The sequence below is a fragment of the Triticum urartu genome, chromosome 5A, assembly GCF_056163025.1.
Source record: "Triticum urartu cultivar PI428250 chromosome 5A, HENAU_Tu73, whole genome shotgun sequence".
Lineage (NCBI taxonomy): Eukaryota > Viridiplantae > Streptophyta > Magnoliopsida > Poales > Poaceae > Triticum > Triticum urartu.
Window position 1 is genome coordinate 633,743,836 of NC_141877.1, and position 24,818 is coordinate 633,768,653.

The window sequence follows — 24,818 nt, forward strand, 5'->3', positions numbered from 1 at the left end:
CACAAACAAACCAAATTTCGACTGCCTAGCACAACTTTGGCTCGGCCGCTTACCAATGGCTCCGCTGGCCACAATAGGGAGAAAGTTGGACACGAGCCGCTGCGGTGGAGGAGCTCTCCCGTGTAAGATGGAAAAAAGACGCACTGTGCGAGAGATGAAAAACGAAGGAGAGAAAGGAAAGAGATAAGGTTGTACCCGCAAGAGCACGTGTCACCTTTGGATTGGTTTATTTCTGTTGGGTGACGAGGCGACCAGCGCAAAACTCGGCCGGTCAGTCGTCTGTAATCATTTACCATACTCAAACCATAAACAATTTTTTTTTGGGTCAAACAGTGATTAAAGGCTACTTTACCCTTTAGATATCTTTTTGAAGGAATGCCATCGTGGTTACTTTACTCTTTAGATCTAATTTTTGGCAAGCATGCATTCTAAACTCTAAAGTCACATGCCAAGTTTCCCATCTTGAAAGAAAGAGAGGGGCGTTGCCTTTCTCACGTGCCCCAACCGAACAAACCCTTGAGAGCAGAGCGGCTGCAGAACCAACCCAACCCCAGGCGCCAAAAACCCCAGCCCACGCCGCGGGGGCATTCCCGCAAACACCTCGCCGGCGGAGCGCCGCGCCCCCCGATGGCCGGATCCGACCTCCCGTACACCGGCTCCGTCGGCGGCGGCATCTCTCCCCCGCCGCGGACCCCGCCGTCGGCGTCGAGGAAGCGCAGGCGCGGCGACAACGACGACGGGGCGCCGCCCTCGCTGCCGAGCCGCGAGACCCGGGCCTCGGTCGCGGCGCGGGAGGCCGCGGTCGGCGCGGTGCGGACGGCGCGGCGCGTGGCCGTGGGGGCGGTGTGGGCGGCCAAGGCGGGGCGGGGCCACGGGCGCGGCCTCGGCGACGTGGGGCGGATGCGGGAGGTGCTCCTCACGGTGCGCGGCGCGCGCTGCGCCCGCGTCCCGAACGACGACGACTACCCGTACCCGCAGGTGAGGCCTCTCGCCAAGCGGCGGCGCGAATTCGTCCTGTTGGAGCGTGCGGAATGGGTTTTTTTTGGTTCGCGGCGTCCATGTCCTTGGTGCACCGGGGTGTGATTGGAGCGGGGCCTTACTCGGGGCTCGCCGCCGATGATTCCGCCTTGGCGCTCGGTGATCTTTGATCTGTCGCTGCTTGTGGTGATTAGAGTGGGTCTTGCGCCAACGATTGCACGCGTTTGCTCTTGCTCTAATCGCCGGATTACCTGCTCTGTGTTTGCCTGTGCGAATTTACGGCCGCTAGGATTTGCCTGCGCGATGCGATGGTCACTCATTTCTTGCGTGTTAGGATTCTCTGTACTAGTTACGGCACCCCGTTATTAGTCGCCATGGTCCAAGAATTAGGTAGGAATTGGCGTGTCTCTTCATTCATTTATTGCCAGTTTCCCCAGAGCTTGGTCTGTCTGATACTCTGATGCCACTTAGGGGCGAAGTTCATGATGCCTTTATGACTAAGCTGGACATGGAGTTATACTACTTTCAAGATGGAATCTTATTCTATTCTATTAATACTAGTTATTAGCTCAGATTTGTGCTAGACTGGTAACTAGTGTGCTTTGATGAGATAAAATGTTGAATTGATGTCACCCCTTTTAATCTCTGCTGCATTTTTTAAAAAATTGCTTCAACATTTGCTATATTTTCTATGCTATTTATTTTGTGTCTAAATTCCAGATTTTATTGTGTACAAAAAACACATATGTATATCAAACTATCATAGTAGATATGCTGAATTGGTTGGTACCTACAAACCTGTGCGTTGCCATAGGATATGTACCGGGATCGATGTTTGGTTCGCTCGATAAATTTACCAGGCCGTGTTTATGCCATACTTTTGTTTCAGATTATCTTAGTCGGGGTGCGTGCTTTTGACAGGGTGGCGTCATCATATTCTTATGCTGTGTTTTTACACGGGAGTTGGGCCAGCTGTCTGTACATTTTTGACGCGTGAATATGGGCGACTGTATATTATTTGGTGCTTAAGCGAAAAAACTGGCAGGAGTGGTAACACATGACACATCTGTGTAAAAGATGGAATGATGTCAGTGGAATCCGTTGGGTCATCCGAGCTGATTCCACACGGGCATATGCTTTTGATTCTGTGAGAAATGCAGGTTTGAATTTTTGGATCTAGCTGCTCTCGGAGGCCAGCTATATATAGGGGTGATTCGCTTTTGTGGCCTGTTATCTTTTAACTATCAATGCATTTTAGATAAACGGTGCTAAGCAACTTTTACCCGGGGGACATGTCTCAGTTGTCTGTTTGGTGCGCATGTACTACCCATGACACCAACTCATTTTGATCAAAATATGTTGTGGCCTTCTAAACTTGATTTCTATCTCAATCAAATGTTCTGTTCACATCAGACTAGATCGTGGTTCTTGAATGCCCATGGTAGTTCAGATTTGGCAGGTGAGAAATATGCACATTCATTAATTCTGACATTAGCAATCCAGTTGAAAGATCATGTAGTGTAGCCCTGCCAATGGATGTTGCTGCATTTAAGGATTAATAAGTCATATCATATGCTCCTTTCAGGTGTTAGTCCTAAGAGCTTATTTATGGTTGTACACTTAACATGCTTGAAAAATAGATGGGACTTGTCGTCCTAGGGTTATCCAAGATTTGATTATTATGGTTTAATCATGCTAAATCATGTCTTTATGCCGAGAGATGCAGATTGTGCAGCGCACTTGCGTGCTAAATATCCTAGTCCTGCTGACTTGGCACTAGGCCACCCTTCTAATAAGTTAAGAATAATTCCAACAAAATTTGCCGCATGAAATTACTCTGGCACTGCTATCGCTTGTTTTGCAATATGCTTTTCTATTTATTAAATGTTTCTTGAGTTATAAAACCAATTTTCTTTGATCTGATCACTGTTGCTCGAGTCTGTCTAATTCACTTCTCCATGTTGCCAGGAAAGCAGGAGTCCGGAGAGGCTAAATTGTAAGATCAGCTACTTATCTAATTATCCGCTGAAACGTGTTAGAACAGACCCTGTCGAGCATCAAGCTTCTGTCCCTGAGTGGAAAAATGCTCCATCTGTGGAATATACTGATGATTACAAAGCTGCAACCTTACCAAAACTGGGCACAGTTGTCTATCCACTAAACATGGATATCTCAGCAACTGACAAGTCAGAGAAGAAGAGGAAAAGATTGGTAGACAAGTGTAAGTGTTCTTGTCCTGGATCTGAGGACTGTGTACGATTTCACGTAAAGAAGGCAAGGAGCTGGATCAAGGATCAGTTGGGTGAGGAAGCTTTCAGAAACTGTGGGCTAGACGCAATGGGTGAGCAAGTTGGAGAGCAATGGACCACAGTTTTCAAAAGGAAACTTGAAAAAGTTGACAAGTTGATTCCTCAGAATAAACATCAGAAATTCATGGAGATTGCCTTGAAGGAGCTCGGACAGAAGGAAACAAAGGATTTGGCGAAGTATTACTACAATGTTTTTCTTCCCAGGAGATTGGCAAGCTTGACCAGGGCAGAGCATAAAAAGGACGAAGCTGTCGATACGAGTGATGAAAAGAGTGATCAAGAGGATGGCGAGAATGAACGTCATCCTCGAAAGAAAAGTAAAAAAAGCTATGGATCTTCTTCCACAAGGTATTAACATTATATGATGCTTTTGAAGATCTTTTTTACTTTCTGCAACATATGCCTGTCATTACTATCTCAGATGTTATCATTTCGCACAATGCTTGAGCAATTAGTAAGAAGTCAAAGGGGTGCCTGTGGTGAAAATCATTTTACTCTCTGCAACATATGCTTGTCACTACTCTCAGATGTTACAATTTGTCACAATGCTTGAGCCAATACAAAGAAGTCAAAGGGGTCTCGGTAGTGCTAAATTACTATTCCATTACTGTCTTATGAAATAATAACCTGCATTTTTTTGCACAATCCTGTCAGCATGTACACATTAATTACCTATGCATTTCTTTGTTGTTGGAGAATTTGTTATGGAAATAAATCAGGCACTAGTCTACTTTGAAAGTCAAGGAATAATCCATGTCCACTCTATTGTCTATTCCCATTTAGCTACCGAATATTTGCCATTGCTCTTTGCTAGTGTGGTAATTTAGTTAACTTAGAATCACCTCCTTTAACAGGTGCAAGAAGTAGAAGAGTCAGAGGAATTCGATGAGTGGGCCAACAGTTACGTTGCAGTGGAAGAAGAATTAACAGTTTTGTTGCAGTGGAAGAGGAATTAACAGTTTTGTTGTAGTAGAAGAAGAATTAGGAAACTTGAGAAAGCGGGTTTACATGATAAGAGTTTGCAGTGGAGTCAAGACTGATATCCGGACCCATGCAGTCGCAGATCTCCAGCGGTCGTATAAGTACAAGATTCTTACCTTAGTTACCGGTGACGGGCACCCTAAGCAGGTCTCACCGCCACCACGACATTTGACGTAAACATGTGTTCATGAGTTCGTTTCATTTTTTATTTGTTGTTGCTGTAATGTGCATGGCCCAAAAGAGAGAAGGCAAGTGATATATGGAGAGTGGGCATATAGAGCCTGTCCAGAAATGCATTTAGGTATTCTTTTGGTGTATCCTCAAACTTAAATCTGCAGATGTAAGTTGTTCTGTTGGTCTTATAATTACAGATTTTTGGGGAATGTCGCATACATGCTTGATTTTGGATCATGATATGATATGGTTCTCATCTAGGGCATTCTTCAGTACTGCGGGCTTGCAGATTAGTGATAGTGGTGTGTTTATTTCCTCTCTGGTGATTGATGAACAGAAACAGTCAGATAACTAGCAGCCTAAACAATTTTTTCCTTGTTCCTTTTCTTTTCCTTGGTTTTACTTTTCCGCTCTTTTTTTCCACTTGTTTTGCTTTCATTTCCTAGGTGAGAAAATATGTGAACACCTTTTTCAAAATGGGACTTAACCAAGTCTCAATCGATGCTATATTCGTAGAATCTTACGTTGAGATCCGTGCAAAATTTTCTTTTCTTTTTCTTTCTTACATGTTATATCATTTGACTTAGACTTGATTAAGTCTCAATCGACTAAGACCTAAGCACACCCATTTCAAAATCACATGAGTATATTTTCTAACATATGGAAACAACCATTCTTATTTCTTTTCAAATACATTAAAAAAACAAGACCATTCAGGACGCCTTTAGAGGCATGTTTTTTTATAGAAGTCTCTAAGCACCATGCGCCACTAGGCCTCGAGTGCGAGTGGGCTAGCTTGCTCCTTGCGAGCTTAGCCAACAGGGTGACACCTTGTTCTAAAAATTGAGAATGGATGTTTTTGAAAGTTTTATGTGCATGAACATTTTTTAAATATGAGATGGACATTATATTTATATTTTCTATGTGCAATTTGTTTTCATTATTTGGTTGATTTTTGTTTTTTAACAAACTAGATAATTACATGTGCGTTGCAACGGAGTAAATATTTTGTAGTATGATAGTCTATGATTCCAGATTGCCTACACAATTATTTATCAAATCGTGCCCATGTTTTACCTACCTAAATAAATTTTAGGATTTTATTTGACAATCACTTATTTGATAAGAACTTATTATCTTGTCAAAGAAAACATAAAGGTCGATAAAAGACGAGAGGGCAGGGAAATGTTCGACGAATGACAGAGGTGGATGACAGAACCTTATGTTTTTTTAAGCAGGACTAGAATTGACTAAATGCGAGTTTTTTTTAACACAGTACAAACACAAACCCTCATATAAACACACATACGCACACTCACCATAGGCGTCGGGAACGTCTTCTTTCACTAAAAGCGTATCGCCAGAAATCTTGAAAAAAATTCAGGATAAATGCGAGCATCAGGATTTAAACCCTGATGAGCTAGGGATACCATTATTCACCTAACCACAGGTTGATTCACGACTAAATGCAAGTTAATGGGCCGTCAATTACGAAATCATTCGGGCGTCGCTTCCCTTTAGGAGGCCTGTACACCGGCTTAGTCGCCGCTATTCGCTCAAAGAGAAAGAAAAAAAAAACGGCTCTCCTCACTCGTCTCCGACGCCTTTGGATCTCGCCGAGCCGTCGACATCGTGCCTCCTCGCCGCCGCGAAGGTACAGCTCCTCGTCGCCCCCTTGTTCCCACCCCTCTCTCTCGTCCGCCGGCGCGCATGGGAGAGCAGGGGCTGCTCCCGCCCCTCTCCCCCTCATCCTCCTCCCATCTCCCCCCTCCCCTAAATCCTTCATTATTAACTTGATTTTCGGGTATGGTGCGAACAGAGGAGGGATCGCACTCCCGCACGAACGAAGGAGCCAGGGTTCTCCGCCGCCGCCACTGCAGCCGGCCCTCCGGCGAACCTCCAGCCCGCGCCGCCGCCTCCCGGAGCAGCGCTCCTCTGCCGGCCCAGGTACTCCCTCCTCCCTCCTCCCTCCTCCCTCCTTCCTCCCCCTGCATCGGCCGGATCTGCTGGCTCGCTGCAGGCCGCGCTGCCTCTATGTTGTCCTAATTGCAGTGTATGTCCTCTAAATAAAACTGCAGGCAATGACCTTCTTGTATGAATATATATGTTTACAAGTGCATGTTGTGTAAGGAAAATATGATGATTACTTCCTATCTACTCCTGCATATTGTGAGATTATACTGTGTAATGGAGTTTGCTTGGAAGGTGTTTGTGGAAGTGTTTGTATGAAAATAATTGACATTGGTGACAGCGTACATGGCCATTAGAAATGTGGAAGCGTACAGCTTAGGAGGCTTGTAAGATAATCTATTTCTTCCTGTTATTGTTATGTTGTTAACATCTTCCTGGTAAAATTGACCAATGTACAGATCACTGCTTTATGGTCAATTGCATATATAAACATATTCGCTCAGGTCCCAGAGGCATTACAGACGATTCACAGACAAATCTACAATTTCACACTTTGTCTCAACCAAACACCTTCCAGCTTTTCCACAGCAGTTTTTGTACAATCCACAGCTCAACCAAACACTGCCTTAGTTAGTTTATACGTAGTAGTTTGGATCAGATCGATGTTCCACTCCTTAATTGTGCACGACCAAATTAAATATATGGCATCAACTTGAACAACGGATTATGCATTTATTTCACTGGATATCAGCAATGGTATAGGTAGATTGTACATAAGGCAGTGGAATTAGCATTTCTTAAATTGTAGCTTTTGTATTGTTATTGTGTCCAAGTTAAAGCTATCTGTATGGACAATTTCAGTTCCAAACAAGTTAGGTGTCCAGTTCCTTGGTTAGTCGTATATTTTTTCTTTTTCGAAATGGCGTATATCTTTTCTACATGTACCCAAATTTTATTTGTCGTTGATTATCTAATGTATATCTTTCTATCTACATCTGATACAGGAGTTTAGCTGTTAATTCTGCTCAGCCTTCTTGTGTGGCTATGGGGACAGTCGCAATCTACAGCCTTTTCATCATCAACAAGTCTGGCGGCCTTATATACTACAAGGTATCTTCTTGCACTTCTCTTCCTTTTCTACTTTGTAGAGAACTAGAGATAGTCTGAACAACGTGCACATCTCCCCAGGACTATGGCTCAGCGGGGAGAATGGACACCAACGACAGTTTGCGTCTGGCGAGTCTCTGGCACTCGATGCATGCTATCTCACAGCAGCTGTCCCCTACCACTGGCTGTACTGGCATTGACCTCTTACAGGCCCACAATTTCGATCTCCATTGCTTCCAATCCCTCACAGGTATTCACTTCCCTTAAGTTGTACCCACATGCTTGATAATGATAAATCGTCACCACACGCTTATACTAGTGGGTTTATGTACCTTTTGGGTTGTGGTGAATGATGTTTTAGTAGTGGATATTTTCAAGTTAAGCAGTACAAGCTGTGGTTTTATTCTTCACTTACTGGTTCACAATTGGTCCCTTAAACTTACACAAATTTGTCCATTACTTTTTCTAAATGTTCAGAATATAATCTCATGCAAATGCAAGTTATTAACAACAACACATGTGGCCTCTCCATTATCCACAGTTGTGCCTTGAGCACCATACATGCATATTGAATTAAGTGACATCATTGAATTCAGTTACTTTAGGTTGCTCTTTTATTTGCCATCTAGCAGAAACAATACTTGTCGTTCCTTGGATTTGTAGGCAGCAGCCATTTCCTTGGTGAATGATGTGCATTAGCCGTTATGTACTATTAACACACTCATGTCATCCAACTTTCAATGACTACAAATTTATTTCTGTTCATGTCATGCTAGAGCAGGCATCTGCCCACAAAACTATAAGCAGTAGCAGAACTCAGTAGATCAATCTAATTGCATCTGCTCTTGGACTTGATCCACACATAAGTACAAAGCTTCCTTCCTTGGTTGTTGGTACACGTCAATATATTTACTAGATACATCCATTTTTATCCATTTCTGCGACAAGTAATTCGGGACGGAGGGAGTACTATTTTGATGCTTCAATCATAATAATGACGCTAGTAACTTTGCCCACTGGACTTTGTGGTTTGACCGTTTGCCATTGGCGTGGGTTCCCATCAAAGGTGCAGCGCAAACGGGCAGAAGGTTCTCAGATTAGTATAGTTTATATAAAGGGCAGCCCAGTGCACGTGTAGCTCCCGCTTGCGCATGGTCTGGGAAAGGGTCTGGCTACTTTGGGTCTATAGTATGCAGCCTTTCCCTACATTTCTGTAAGAGGCTGTTTCCAGGACTCTAACCCGTGACCTCATGGTCACAAACTTTACCGCTGCGCCAAGGCTCCCCTTCAGATTAGGATAGTTTATATGCTTAGATAAATTTCCTTTTGATGGGAATTAGTTTCTTAGGGGCTAAGCACCATCCCTGCTGAAGAGGCAGCATGTACCCCACTTGATGAAGCAATTGAACCAGAAATAATTATAAGCCTATACCGTCCCTTGCACGATAAGGATTAGGCCTTGCTGGCAGATAGGTGAGATCGAGTGCCCTATTCCCGGTCTTTGTATCCTTAGCAACCGCAGCACATGGCACTGTGTTCTGTAGGACTAAGAAATGAACCAGTGAAGTACTTGTATACAAGTGTGGTAATTTATATTTACTGCCAAAGAAATTGAAGTGCTGGATTGTGTTACCAATTTATTCGAATGCCAATGTGAATGTGGGGTCTATACCCAGAGCTAACTTATCCTGTTAATTTTGTCAAGTTTATTTGGTTAGGATTTGATCTACGTAGTGACTCAAGATTTTTGGAAGTGTTATATTAAAAATGATCAACATGAGAAAGTAGATATTCTAAAATTGTGACGCCCTTCAGTTTTCTTCTGTTCTCAGCTTGCGTTGCTAGTAAATGGTATGGCTCTAGTTTAAAATCAGCATACCTAAACTATGCTCTTAAATTGTGGATTCATTTCTTTACCCGTTAACCGTGTCATTTTATGCTTTGGCACTGTCTAGTTACTGACCTGGCTGGTTGCATGGCATGCTCCAGGGACCAAATTTTTCGTTGTATGCGAAACAGGCGCTCAAAATATGGAAATCCTGCTGAAAACTATATATGAGCTGTACACGGAGTTTGTTTTGAAGAACCCATTCTACGAGATGGAGATGCCAATCCGGTGTGAGCTCTTTGACCTCAACTTAGCTCATGTCATCCAGAAGGACCGTGTCGCACTTCTGGGCCGGTGAAACATGAAAGGAACATACGGAGCACAATTTCGTGTGTGTTTCTCTACCATCTTTGTATTTGGTCACATAGAACATGGTTCTTCTTGAAAGTGATTCTGGCTGGTAACATGAATGTGGTTTGCACTTTGATATCTGTAAATCTGCTATACAGTGCTGGGTTACAGCATTTCCAAGACAGACGATGTGTCTAGACTTTGACATTGCTGAGTTTGAATTTCCATGCCTCCGTGATTTGAACAAGATTATGTATTGGTGGCCATGTGGGTAAATAACCTGTATAACGGTCGGTAATACCATGAATATCAGATGTTTTATATACTGGCTGTCTTTTTGGACCATGGGAACCAGCTGTTGGCTAATTAATTTCTGGTGGTGAAACTCTATGGTCTTTATTGTTTGTGCTCTGTTTCTTCTTTCCCCCGGTGATGCGGCAGGAGCAGCGCACGGGCGCTTGGGTGTATCTCTCCGAATCCGAGTGCGGCGTTTCGGTACTCAAAAAATTCCAATTTTTTTTGTGTAGTAGATAATTTTATGCGTGAGGTTTGCTTCAATTTTCAGATCATTTGAATATTTGAGTAGCTCTCAGCAAAAAAGACAAATCAGGTCAGAACCATGAATTTGTTTTTTTTTTTGCCGAGAGCTACTCAGATATCCAAATGACTTGAAAATTGGAGCGAACCTCACGCATCAAACTATCTACCACATAATTTTTTTTGATTTTTTCTAGTATTTGTTTTGATTTTTTTCGTTAGCGCAGGTGCAGATGAGCTTGGGATTATCGTCCGAATCCTTCCTATTTTACGGAAACCAGGTCATCAGCAGCTTTGTATCTGTCAGTAACAACTGTAGTCATCTTTTCATGTTTTATCCCGACTGACCTGTTGGTCAGCGTTTTTATTTTCAGTTTTGTTGTTTCTACTTGTTATTCTGCTGGTCTAGTCAAGGCAGCCGGGGCTCTTGTAGTGAACTGGAATGTTTGGTGTCATTTAATGAAATGGAGCCGCGGCCAGGTGCCCTTTCCTCCCCAGACTGGAAAAAAGGAAATTGGATTAAAAGATAATCAAATGCCACTCTTAAGACTGCTTGGGATTGCTATTGCTTTGTTTTACAATATGGTTTTTTATTTATTAAATGTTTCTTGAGGTATAAAACTGTTTTTCTTTCATCTGGTCATGTATACTAAGCAACGCAGGGTGGCGGCCAACATCTTAAGCTGTCACCGAGTAAACACATTTTTTTTTGCTGTTGCTTTTATATGCATGGCACAAAGGAGAGGAGGGAAGGGACATGAGCCTGGACATATAGCAGTATGTTGGTCGTCATTTAGGGGGCCTCTTGTACTTGTACATCCTAACTGACGCTTCCGCAGATGTGGGTTGCTGCATTGGTCTAGAGCATTATACATGCATGCTTGAGTTAGGATAATGACATGCTTCTCATCTAGGGCATTTTTTGAGTAATGTGGGTTTAGTGACAGTGACGTGTTAATTTCTTCTCAGGTGTTTTTTCTTCCCTTTAGTTTTCTTTAGGTAATTTTTTTCCTTTAGATCCGTTAAGAGAGACCCGAAGGATTGGAGTATCACCAAAGAACTAGCTATGGACAGGGGTGCGTGGAAGCTTGCCATCCATGTGCCAGAGCCATGATTGGTCGCGAGATCTTATGGGTTTCACCTCTAGCCTACCCCAACTTGTTTGGGTCTAAAGGCTTTCTTGTTATTGTTGTTGTTGTTGTTGTTGTTGTAGATGGTGAATCAAACTCTTCAGTGGGCTGGACGGACTACGAGGCCCAGTGGGCTCCTTGACCAAAGGGTCGGTAGAGCTTCTTTTCCTCTTCTAAGAAAAGGGTGCAAAACAGCGCAATGTATAACTGCACCTCTTTGATTCACATGATTGCAAAAACCAAAAACACAACGTTGGGATCTTCTAAGATACTAAGCTCCCTAGATTATTAGAAGCCTTCTACTCTTCTAGTGCGTCGGGAGCTGTTGGATTGTTATGGGCCCTTCCACGCAAAAAAAAGGGTTGTTATGGACCCAGTCTATAACGGTTTGTGTCGCGGCTGAGAAGCCTTCTAGTTTTTATTATTTTTATTTTTTATTTGCTATTTTTAATGTCTTTTCTTTTCATATTATTTATTTTTTACAAATTAAATAGTGGTGGTTGTGTGAACATTTTCTAAAATTCACAAATATGTTTCAAATTCATGGATACTATTTTAAAGTTCATGAATGTTTTTATGTCTGCGATTTTTAAAATATGACCTTTTTTTGAAATTCGTGAGCATTGTTATGAATATTTCTAAAAATTATTAGTTTTTTATTTAAATTTTTAAAAATACTAGGACTTTTATAATTCATTAACATCTTTTTATTTAATGAATTTTTAAAATAGAAACGTGATTGCCAATTTTTTCTGAGCAAGCGTGAAAAAACATAAGCGAGCGAGCGAGGAATGGAGCTAAGCTGAGCAAGTGATATTTTTATTGGCCGGCCCATGTGAGTTATAGCAGCAGTTTGATGGAATAAGAGTTTTCGACATGTTCACACAACCACCACTGGTTGACACCGAAGCGGAACGTATAAGGACACTACAACCATGCACCAAGCAAGTAACTCTCCTCTAAACAACCCCGCAAAAAAAAAAACTCTCCTCTAAACAAATACTGTCTCTTCCATGCTTAAAAACATCGTCCCCAACAACAGTCCACACAAATATATGAATGAGAAAAAAACACCATCGTAGCATAATTAAAAGTAAACCCAAGCCAACACAAATAAAATCAAAACGGTGCAACCAACCACAATAAACTGCTACGGATCAGCCGGATGATTTTCTAGAGAAATCATCCGCCTAGCCAGCCGTCCGTTCTAGCGTCTGCGGTCGTCCGATCTGGCGCAGCACTGAGAGCCTCCAGGTGCTATCCATGGCAAACATCGAGCGCACCCCCAACGACACCCTCCAGCGAAGCTTCAATGCAACCTTCGACGGTGAGACAAAGCTGCAACGTGGCACCAACGGCGCCGGCGAAGCTCCAGTGCCCTCTGGCGAAGCTCCAATGCAACTTTCGACGGCGAGACAAAGCTGCAAGGCGGCACCGCCGGCGCCGGCGAAGCTCCATTGCAGCAGCAACGATGCTCCAATGCAGCACCGACGGAGCTCCATTGCAGCCTACGACCCGCGACGAAGCTCCACTGCAGCACCGATGGGGCTTCATTGCAGCTCCGGCGGCGCTTCATTGTAGCCCCCGCGGAGCTTCAACGACCCGCGCGGCGCTCCGTTGCAACCCTGATGGCACCATCGTCCTCTGCGGCACCGCGAGCCCGTCACCGCCAGACACTGGTCTGCAGCACCGCGAGCGCGTCACATCGGACGCCGGTCTGCAGCACCGATGCCATCCCGCGACATCACGCCGGACGACGGTCTGTAGCACCGATGCCATCCCGCGGTGTCGTTTCTCACGCAGCTAGCAACGCCAGTGGGCGCCGCATGGCAGCACCGGTGTCTCCTGCAACGCCGGTGAGCACAGCGCCAGGGGCGGACTCACGTTGAAGACTGTGGGGGCAGCTGCCCCCGCTTGATTTTTCCAGCCACGTATACTTGTTCGTACATGTAGCTACGTGCCCCCACTCAGCCCAACACCTTGCCCCCACTCAGCTCTATTCTTTTGGTAATTTCGGAAGCCCACATAATCTAAACTCAGAATAGACAGCCCATTAAACAAATAGGAATTGCTTCAACCTGCAGCCTAGTCACGTCCTCATTGCCTACCTACTCAATCCCGGTCTTTTTTTTTTAAAAAAAAAACCCCTACTCAATCCTGGCCAGATTTCAGGTTTACACACGCATGCAGCCTGGCACGGGGCGGAATCACGGACTCCCCGACTCCGCCGCTCATGGGGTCCTCCAGTCGTCCGTTTGCTGCGCCCCCGTCCCCCGCGGCTCGCGCCGCCTCGCGGCCTCGCAGCCGCCGCCGCAGTGGCAGCACAACCACATCACCAAACAGGGACCTCAATTATGCAATTCCCTAATTCCAATTGATATCAAGATAAGCTGTATGTTTATTTAGGATTCTTTTCTTTTCCAAATTTCTGTTTGTTTGCAGTTTCTAACTTAGAAATCATGTTGATCTCATCAAGCTATGTATATTTACTTACTTGGATGATTATGTCAGTTCAAATAGTTTTATCTGTGAACATTAATTTAGTCTGTTACTTTCTACATACGCTCAATGGCCAATCCAGGCTGAAAAGCTCCAATTTAATTGAGATCATCTTTTACTACTTCTCAATTTCTAGCACACTCCATATTCATTTATGATGTATGTCGACTTGACATTTCATTTAATATTTTCATTTTTAGCACTTAAAGTTGCAGCTAAGCTAATGGAGAGTTTTTTTTAAATGCTCTATATAGCAAAATCAATTTTATTAACCATAGCCTTATCTGCTTTGTAGAAAAACAATTATTGAACAAAAAACAGTATGAAGTGACATTCAAACGTTTTCATGCATGAAAGATCTTCGTGGGATGAAACGAATGCTAACACTATTTTTTTAATGTTGGTATTCTTCAAAGTTGCTATTCTCTCATTATTTGATATTGCTTTTTCTCTTGTGGGTCATAGGTTAGATTGTAACAATGTGTCAATGCTCTTTTGCAACTTCAGAACAAGTTATTGTCATATTGATTCAAGTCAATTTATTGCAAATGGTTAGTTTTCTTTCACTTTTCATTGAATTTGGTTACCACATGAAGAATAAATGAACATGTCTATGTTTAAATTTTGAACGCCGATAAGTGCCACACGTGTGGGCGTTAGGGAGTCCGTCCACACATTTTGTGTGGTGTATAAGAGGAACATCCCACACACCTACGTGTGGGCAAAACAATTAGCGTCCACACGCATCTTTTTTCCCTCCCGATCCCTCCCACACGCATGCGTGTGGGCGAAGTTGATAACGCCCACACGCCCGTATGTCAGGCCTCGTACCTCCTGGTCCCGCACGCCACGCGTGACGGTCACTGCGCGCCCGCAGTTGCCATGGTCCAGACCCTCGTCCATGTTCGTTTAATTGCAGTTGCCATGTCGCTGAACTACGGTTGCCAGTGTCGGACAACTGCAGTTGCCATGGTTGCTCAACTGCAGTTGTCATGTATGGTCTGATTTAATGTAGTTGCCATGATTTTATAACTTTAGGAGTTGCCACATACTAACACTAGGCAGTTGAGAGAGTTGCCATGTGCTCACAAGCATGCTAGAGCAGTTGCCATGTAAAAAAGAAGAATTGCCATCTGCTTACGTGCACGTTGGGGCAATTGCCATGTACATGCACGTTAGGGCAGTTGCCATGTACCATGCAAAAACATATGGCAACTCGGTAAAAGAGAGTTGCCATCTGCTTATGTGCACACTAGGCAGTTGCCGTGTACCCTGCAAAACACATGGCAAACTCGGGTAAAAAAGGATAGTTGCCACCTGCTTATAAAAGCACACTAAGGGCAGTTGCCATGTGCAGTGCAAAAACACATGGCAACTAGCAGCTTGGGTGTGGGAGAAGAGAAGGGCGTATGGGCAAGATGCCGAATGCCCACACACTAGCCCTTGTGTGTGCGTGCAAAGTGGCGTGTGGGCGAACTGCTGAACGCCCACACACCAGCCCCTCCTGTGTGGTGAAACGGCCGTGTGGGCGACCGGCTGAACGCCCACACACCAGACCAATCCTACGTGGCACTAGAAATATGCCAAGATTCGTGCGCTCACGAACAGACGCGGATCCACGCGTGTGGGCGAGATGCAAACGTCCACACGTGTGGGCGTTAACATTTCCGTAAATTTTACATGGCTACTTGCTTTGTTGGTTCATAAATATGGCCATATATATTTGCCCCTTCTCAAAAATAATTCTGAGTCCGCCCCTGCACAGCGCATGTCTCCCCTGCAACGCCGGTAATCGCTGCATCCCACCACCGGTTGAGCCGACGAGTGTTGCAACGCAGCGCGGTGACAACAGCCATCTTTGCTTCACTCACGGCCATGGCTTTGCAAAACATTGAACGGAGAGTACGGACTTGGGGGCTACAACTTGAGAGCATATCCATGGCGGAGAGGAGCAAATAGAGAAGAAGGTGATAGAGACGAAGGGGATCGCCTACAGGGAAAGAAGAAAAAGAATGGGTGGCTTGTCTGCCTCTCGGCAGAAGATAAGGAAGCGGTAGGCGGTGGGTGGGCACGTGGTGCACGCAGGAGGCGGTTTGCGCGAGACGAAATCATCCAGCTTAAAAATAACGTTTTCCATTCTGTAATTATCCTTCCAATGAGTGAAGAACGGAGCAGCGAAGGCACGTTAGTCTATAGTTTATTTTATACCAAATTTTATCTAAAAGCGTGTTTGATTAAACAATGGAAAAGTAAAGAATTTTTTGCAAGATGTTTGAGTGGACTTTTTTCCTAAATGTAGTGTAATGAATATCTCAGGGAAAATTCTTGGTAGGATTAATCAATCTTACAAATCAAACAATCAACATAGAAAAATTCCAATGAATTATTAGATCCTCCAAAATAGCATGAAAATTCAAACCAGCTGCATACACTTGTCAAAAAATCAGAGTAGTTATATGGTGAACGATGGGCGCCGACGGACCGGCCAAAATTTCGGCCGGTCACCGCGCGTCCGTTGGATTCGTCCAATAATACCGATCAGATCTCTACCCCACATCATCTTCTATGAAAAAAACGATTCGTCCTCACGCCTCCTTCTACACCTCACATCCCCGTTGACCAGTAGCTCGTGGCCATGGCCGAGCTGCGCTCGCCGTGGCGGTGATGCCAGCGCTTGCCTCCCACGGCCGCCCCCACGCTCTCCAGCCTTTCGCGCTCGTCCAAAAAGAGGGCAGCCATCACCAGCCCTGCATGCTGTGTTCTATGTAGCACGGACCATCGAGCCATCGCTGTCCCCAGCATTGTGTGGCCGTCGTAGCGTCCCTGGGCATGGGGCCATGGACATGGCAATCTCGGTGGCCGTCCAAAACTCATGCTTGTTCCAGCAAGAACATATGTCCGTGGTAGCAAAATTTATTATGGATGCAACTCCGCCTCGTCGTCGTTGCCGACGCTTGACTGGTTTCAGCAAAAAGACATGGCGGTGGTAGCAATTTTTATTATGGATACAGCTCCGCCTCGCTGTTGTCACCGACGCTCGACTGGTTTCAGCAAAAAGACATGCTGGTCGTAGCAATTTTTGTTTGTGGATGCAGCTCCGTCTCGCCGTCGTCGCCGATGCTCGATTGGTTCCAGCAAAAAGATATGCCGGACGTAGCATTTTTATACGCCGATTGTAACATTTTTTGCTGTGGTTTGCAGCTCCGTCGCGTCGACTCTCGCAGCCGACGCTGAGCTGGTTCCATCAAAAAGATACGCCAGACGAAGCATTTTGGCGCGCCGGTCGTAGCATCTTTGCCCCGTGGATGCAGCTTTGCTGTGTGCTGCCGCTGGTTGTAGCAGACTTCCCCGTGGTAGCAAAAATCCTCTTGGATGCATTCAGCCAGCCGCCCCATGGTTGTAGCTTCGTGTGCGAGCTCACACCATGGCCGGCCTCATCACAGCCAGGGGCGGAGCCAGGGGGGACGAGCAGGGGCCTGGCCCCCCCAACGATCGACAATTTTAGTAGGACCCACGAGTAATTATCAATGAGATTAGATCAATATACGTACTCGGCCCCCCTATACTCGAATCCTGCCTCCGCCACTGATCACAGCTTTGCGGTACTTGCAGTCCTAGCAAGTGCAGGAGCCGCACGCAGCACATGATGGCCGCCCCATCGCAAAGACGATAACAGCCGAGCGCATGAGGGTATGGTCGTGCTGGGCACCAACAGCTGCGCGCGACGACGTATGTGTGGAGGCGCTCTAGCGGGGACGAACGAATGGTCGAGAACGTTTGGGGAAGAGGAAGGGGATAAGAGGAAAAGGAAAGAGGGCGGTGCGTGGGATCAATAGGACGTGTGGACAGGACGCGACCGGCGCAGTTTCGGCCGGTCGACCAGATACAAACATTACCTTAGTTTTATATACTCTCTTCATTCCTAAATATTTGTCTTTTAGAGATTCAAATAAACTACCATATACGGATATATATAGACATATTTTAGAATGTAGATTCACTTATTTTACTCCGTATGTAGTCATTTGTTGAAATCTCTAGAAAGACAAATATTTAGGAACAGAGGGAGTACTTATTAGAATTAACGGAACAGTGTTCGAACATTGATACTCACGTACGTCCAGTACCCGGCTACAAAGCTATATATATACACAAAACCTAGCGTCGCGCTCGGATGATCCATCCGCAGAGTTGGAGCGGTTGGCTTCACTCCGAGCCACCGGCCGGCCGCCGGTAGAAGTCCTCGAAGTCCTGGACCGCCTGCCACTGCGCCGGAGCCAGCGACACCCTGGGCCGGCACCACCGCACGTGATCGTACGCCTCCTTCGCCGTCATCCCCTTGTACCGCACCAGGTAGCACATAACCACCGTGGCGCTGCGCGCGCGCCCGGCCTTGCAGTGCACGTACGTCTTTCTCCCTCGCTCCCCGCTGCTGTGGATGAACGCCGCGGCACGGCAGAGGTCGTCCTTGGACGGCGCGTAGAGGTAGTCCGTGGTTGGCAGCACCAGGTTCTCCATCTTGTGTTTAATGTACAGCGACTTGGGCACCAGCCGCTCGTAGGGCTCGGTGAGGGTCACCACGTCGCGGACGCCCAGGTCGTGCAGGCGCGGCACGTCGCTCGGGAACGGGACGGCGCCGAGGTAGACGTGGGTGCCTTCGATGAGGTTCCACCAGTGGAATTCGGACGAGAGGCGGTACCGGGCCAGGCTGTAGGCGAGCGTCGGGTAGAAGAGCGCCCGCGCGCCCACGCCCACCGCCGCGTGCTTCGCCGCGTCTAGAGTCGTCGCCGACGATGACGACGGCTCCTCCGAGGCTTTACCCCGAGCCGGCCGGCCGGCCACCAGCTTGTAGGCCATCTTCGGGTAGAAGAGCACCCGCGCGCCCACTCCCACCGCCGCCCGCTTCGCCGCGTCCAGAGCCGTCGCCGATGATGACTCTGCCGAGGCTTCCTCGTCCGCGAACATGGTGCTGCCGTCCTTGTCCTCGTCGACGTCGTGCCCGTGAAAGAACTGCAGCTCCACGCCGTCGGTGCCGAACGTGTGCTCGTCGGAGCGCATCTCTGGTCGTGAGGAAGTGTGTTCGTCGAAGTCGATGTCTCGATGCAATCCGCTGCGGTCGATCGGAACCCTCGGAAAATCTGCTCGACGGGATCTAATTGTTAGACAATATAAGGCAAGCACTAGCTTGTATCCCGTTTAATCTCCGAGACCTGCTCCTGTACTTCATCTCCTCTGTCGTATCCGTAATGGACTTGTATCAAGAGATCTGTCCCAACGTGTAAACCATGGCAAGTTTCTTTTTTTGATACAGTTCGCCACACACATACACTCATCCATACGACACACACGCACATCTTATCCTATGAACATCTTTAAAAAATTGAGCTGTCACAATATTTTAACATTGACAAAGTCGCCACATGTCCTTCACAGGGGATGGAATTTTCCATAAACTTAACCTGGATCAGCGTGATCCGGTTCACAAAGCTTTACAACCCAATCTGGCCAGAACTCAACAAGACTGTAGTCTTAACCTAACGTGGCCAATCCTAGCTAGTTCGTGACTAACACAAATTTTCGTACGCCTGATCGCATTCACTACCTACGTCCACTCCCCCCAAACCAGGGCCTTGATCTCATGCACAAGGCTAGCATCACGGGATCTATTTGTGTTTCTTGATTAATCAATATCACAACCTTCAAACAGTTCATTTCTATGATGAGCGGTAATAAGCTTTATTCCAACTCGTCCACAAGAAAAGCTCTCTTCTCCATCCGTCGACGCCGTTGCCGGTCCGTCCCATCTCCGATGGCCTCTAGGCCATGGAGGTGCGGAGGATCTCGGCCCCCGCCCATGGGAGGGACCTCGTTCTCGTTCTTGTTAGAGTCAGCGTTTTGATTGGGGCTGTGTGACGGCGACAATGTCCCTTAGTAGGAATAATGTCTCACACATTCCACCCCCGTTCCGATGGTGTGTCTAGCATCATCGGAGTGCGTGTGTAGGTTTTTCTTCGTCGGATCTTGCGGGATTTGGTCGGTGCTAGTCTTCGGTGGATCTATTTGGATCTGATCTTTGTTCGTCTTTGTTTAGGTGTTTACATGTTTGATCCTTTTGATCTACGACTTTTTTCACCGGCGATGGTTGCTAGTCTGGTGCGCTGGTCCTATGGGACCTTAGTATGACGGCTTCCCGACTGTCTACTACAACAATGTTTGTCCGGCTTCGGTAAGGGAGGGGCGATGACGGCGGCACGCCTTTGGCTCGTTCCACTGTTTGTAGTCGTCGCTAGGTGGTCCTCAACATGGTTGTAGTTTTTATTATCTCTGTTGTTCTTTATACTGCATGATTGAAGATAAATAGATTGAAAGTTTCTCGAAAAAAGCTCTATTCCAGAAATCTGCATGCTTCCGTGGGCGTGTGATCTCGTTGTGTATGTATTGGGATCGCCATAGCATCATCGACACCACCATACGACATGTCTGACAAACGGATGTAGGATGACAAATAGCCACTCCGGCCCAGTGCAATAGATTGGATCGATGTATGGAATCGGCCAGTCCTTTGCCATAGCCCGCTAGAGGTCCACAACTCTTGGGCACCTAAACATTGCATCGAAGGCTGGAAGCCATCCTTGCGTTTCATACCACATAGAGGGCACATGTTGCAAGTTTCGAGAAAATTTGTTCGTCCACTTAGCCAAGAAAATGTCCTATTCTCAATGTTTTTTCGAGACCATGTTTACATTTATTGATATCTCAATATCCGGGAAACATGATCACAAACAACACTTGAGCTAGTCTTAGAGGCGAGACTGGAATCTAATTTTACCGATTATCACTCCACACGTGCATATGAGTTTTCCACTGAATCGCATATTCCAGGATCATAGCAGTTATAACATATAATAATAACTCTTAATTATAAATGTGAAAATATTACAATACAATATTATTGCCTCTAGGGCATATTTTCAACACTAGTCATGTTCTCCGAAGATATTGTTCTTGCATACGAGTGTCTGTGTATAGAACTTTTGAACCCGTAACCTGGTGCTGGTGGGGGTGCTTATATAGAGTTCGCTATCCTTTGGCATGCATCTATGTTACTACCTCCGTCCCGGTGTATAAGTCGTTCGCGTAGTTCTAGGTCGATAATTTAACTATCTAAATATGTATTATATGTGACAAAAAATATATATTTAGAAACTACATCCGTGTGGAAATCTAGTGGTATACTTTTCATGACATATAACACATATTTAATTCCTCAAATCGATGACCTAGAACTACGCGAATGACTTATACACCCGGACGGAGGGAGTACAAGTTATAATGAAAGATGGGGATATTACACGCCCACTACTGGTGGTAACATGCTATCAGAAACGCTAAGCTTTAAGAATAGAAAGGTCTCCATTAATGCTTCTAGCCGTCGAGGTGCTTCATCCAACTGTATGACCGGGTGAGGATATGTCCTTCTCGATTCGAGTCGTGCGGTGGAAATATCTGAAGGAAATATGCCCTAGAGGCAATAATAAAGTTGTTATTTATATTTCCTTATATCATGATAAATGTTTATTATTCATGCTAGAATTGTATTAACCGGAAACTTAGTACTTGTGTGAATACATAGACAAACAAATTGTCCCTAGTATGCCTCTACTTGATTAGCTCGTTAATCAAAGATGGTTAAGTTTCCAAACCATAGACATGTGTTGTCATTTGATGAACGTGATCACATCATTACAGAATGATGTGATGGACAAGACCCATCCGTTAGCTTAGCATAATGATCGTTTAGTTTTATTGCTATTGCTTTCTTCATGACTTATACATATTCCTCTGACTATGAGATTATGCAACTCCCGAATACCGGAGGAACACTTTGTGTGCTATCAAACTTCACAACGTAACTGGGTGATTATAAAGATGCTCTACAGGTGTCTCCGATGGTGTTTGTTGAGTTGGCATAGATCGAGATTAGGATTTGTCACTCCGAGTATCGGAGAGGTATCTCTGGGCCCTCTCGGTAATGCACATCACTATAAGCTTTGCAAGCAAGGATGATGCATTACGGAACGAGTAAAGAGACTTGCCGGTAACGAGATTGAACTAAGTATAATGATACCGACGATCCAATCTCGGGCAAGGAACATACCGATGACAAAAGGAATAACGTATATTGTTATGCGGTTTCACCGATAAAGATCTACGAAGAATATGTAGGAGCCAATATGAGCATCCAGGTTCCGCTATTGGTTATTGACCGGAGATGTGTCTCAGTCATGTCTACATAGTTCTCGAACTCGTAGGGTCCCCATGCTTAACGTTCGATGACGATTTGTATTATGAGTTAAGTGATTTGATGACCGAAGATTGTTCGGAGTCCCGGATGAGATCACGGACATGATGAGAAGTCTTGAAATGGTCAAGAGGTAAAGATTGATATATTGGAAGGTTATATTCGGACACGGGAATGTTCCGGAGTGATTCGGGTATTTTTTTGGAGTACCGGGAGGTTACCGGAACCCCTCGGGAAAGTAGTGGGCCTTCATGGGCCTTAGTGGAAAGGAGAGGAGGGCCACAAGGGAGGCCGCGCCCCCCATGGCAAGTCCAAATTGGACTAGGGAGGGGGCGGCGCCCCCCTCTTTCCTTCTCCATCTCCTACTCCTTCCCCCTCTCCCCCTCTTGGAAAAAGGAAGGGGACTCCAACTAGGATTGGGAATACTAGTTGGACACCCCCCTATAGGCGCGCCCCTCCTTGGCCGGCCTCCCCCTTCCCCTCCTTTATATACGTGGGAAGGGGGCACCCCAAAGGACAACAGACAATCTCTTAGCTGTGTGCGGTGCCCTCCTCCACAGTTTAACACCTCGGTCAAATCGTCGTAGTGCTTAGGCGAAGCCCTGCGCCGGTAACATCCTCATCACAGTCGCCACGCCGTCGTGCTGATGGAACTCTCCCTCGTCCTCAACTGGATCAAGAGCTCGAGGTACGTCATCATGCTGAACATGTGCTGAACACAGAGGTGTCGTACGTTCGGTACTTGGATCGGTTGGATCGTGAAGACGTTCGACTACATCAACCACGTTACTAAACGCTTCCGCTTTCAGTCTACGAGGGTACGTGGACACACTCTCCCGTCTCGTTGTTATGCATCTCCTAGATAGATCTTGCGTGATCGTAGGAATTTTTTCGAAATACTGCGTTCCCCAACAGTGACGTCCGAGCCAGGTCTATGCATAGATGTTATATGCACGAGTAGAACACAAAGAGTTGTGGGCGATAATAGTCATATTTCTTACCACCAACATCTTACTTTGATTCGGCGGTATTGTTGGATGAAGCGGCCCGGACCGACATTACATGACCGCGTTCATGAGACTGGTTCTACCGACGCACTTCGCACACAGGTGGCTGGCGGGTCTGTTACTCCAACTTTCACTACTAGGAAAAGGCCTACTAATGGCGCACCAGTTTTGCCTACTAATGGCGCATCACTGGTGCGCCATTAGTATCACACCACTAGTATTTATTACTAATGGCGCACCACTGGTGCGCCATTAGTATCTGGTATACTAATGGCGCACCACCCAGTGCGCCATTAGTATATAACATCATGCGCCATTAGTATGCCTCCCAGGGGCCATATTTAACCATGTGATTTGGCACACTAATGGCACACTGCAGATGGATGCGCCATTAGTATACTTGGCATACTAATGGCACACTCTTTGGTGATGCACCATTAGTATACTTTGGCATACTAATGGCGCACTCTGTAGTGATGCGCCATTAGTATGAATATTAGTTTTTTTTACTTTTCTGATTTTTGCACAGGTTACAAATATATTATTTGACAGAATATAGACAGTAGCACACAGCAACAACAGATTCATCGAATACAATAGAAGATTAGTCTCCGAATACAATTCATCATATTAGTCTCCGAATTCAAAAGACCGAACAAAGATAAAACATTACAACTCTCGAGACCGCGAGTATCGAGTTTGTCTTCACATTACAAGTCGATATCGATCATCTAAACTACCATCACATAGAAGAGAGCTGCGGTCATCACGATGAGCATCATCGTGATGAAACTGGTCTTCATTCGGTTCCTCCAACGCTCCCTCCTCTCTCCCGCTAGATAGCGGGCGTATCTAGATTCCGCCTCCGCCCTAGTGGTGTACCCTTTGTAACTGTTACCGCTGAAACAGTGAACCTGTTTCCGACACTCCTCCCAGTCGTCGTAGACTCTGGAAACCTTACCCTTGTACACGACATGCGACGGCATCTCTATGCACAAGCCAAACAACAGACAATACATACATAAGCAATATATAAGTATGCAATAAAAGGATTGGAAGAGAAAAGCAAGACATTAATAGCACGATTCATGGTCCTACTAATAAATAGCATCGATTACATCTAAGTTGAACGACTGTCCAAACCAAAGAGACATACAATTCATTAAAGTTTAATTACAACATGAGCCAATCAATGTTTCAAAACTACACATCACTACTTTCGACTCGACTCATGGACATGAGCGTGGATGAAGCCGCCGTCTGTCGTGATGGTCATGATATCGCGGGCGTTGTCAGCCTGCATTTGTAGCATTCCGTCTATCTCAATGTTGGACGGTTGATATCTGAGGAAGAACTGCCCCGAGGTATGAAGGACATCTTGATGGATGATGTCCGCAAACTCCGACTGGATGCGAAAGAATTCTTGTCTGATGTCCGCGTCCTGAATTGCCAACAAGCTCGCGGCCTAATCTTTGAGATTATTTGGTAGCAGAAGGTGATGATGGTCCCTTACGATCGCCCGCATGTGATGAAGGGCGTAGTAGGCATCCTTCTGGCCGCCAGGCGGCTGCTTGACGCAGCAGAACGTCGTATTGTGGGCGAACACGTGCTTGCCGTACTTACGAACTGCCCTGATGAAGGTGCCTCCAGATTTGGCGTAGCCGGGGAGAACATCATCAAGAACTTTCTTGATATTTGTGTAGT

The 24,818-nt window shown here is 45.7% G+C and overlaps 2 protein-coding genes and 1 pseudogene across 2 annotated transcripts; 2 read left to right on the forward strand and 1 right to left on the reverse strand.

Annotated features, from left to right (window-relative positions):
* Nucleotides 1–511: 511 nt before the first annotated feature.
* LOC125511252 (uncharacterized) lies at nt 512–4,660 on the forward strand. Its single transcript, XM_048676581.2, has 3 exons — nt 512–978; nt 2,947–3,635; nt 4,142–4,660. Exons 1-3 carry the CDS (start codon nt 628–630, stop codon nt 4,152–4,154), a joined length of 1,053 nt encoding a protein of 350 aa, XP_048532538.2. The 5' UTR covers nt 512–627; the 3' UTR covers nt 4,155–4,660.
* A 1,414-nt stretch (nt 4,661–6,074) lies between these two features.
* On the forward strand, nt 6,075–10,024 carry LOC125511253 (SNARE-like superfamily protein). The gene is made up of 5 exons (XM_048676582.2): nt 6,075–6,096; nt 6,262–6,389; nt 7,358–7,463; nt 7,542–7,710; nt 9,450–10,024. Exons 3-5 carry the CDS (start codon nt 7,398–7,400, stop codon nt 9,644–9,646), a joined length of 432 nt encoding a protein of 143 aa, XP_048532539.1. The 5' UTR covers nt 6,075–6,096; nt 6,262–6,389; nt 7,358–7,397; the 3' UTR covers nt 9,647–10,024.
* A 7,949-nt stretch (nt 10,025–17,973) lies between these two features.
* Nucleotides 17,974–19,076, reverse strand: LOC125506302 (phosphatidylglycerophosphate phosphatase PTPMT2 pseudogene; annotated as a pseudogene).
* Between the last annotated feature and the right edge of the window lie 5,742 nt (nt 19,077–24,818).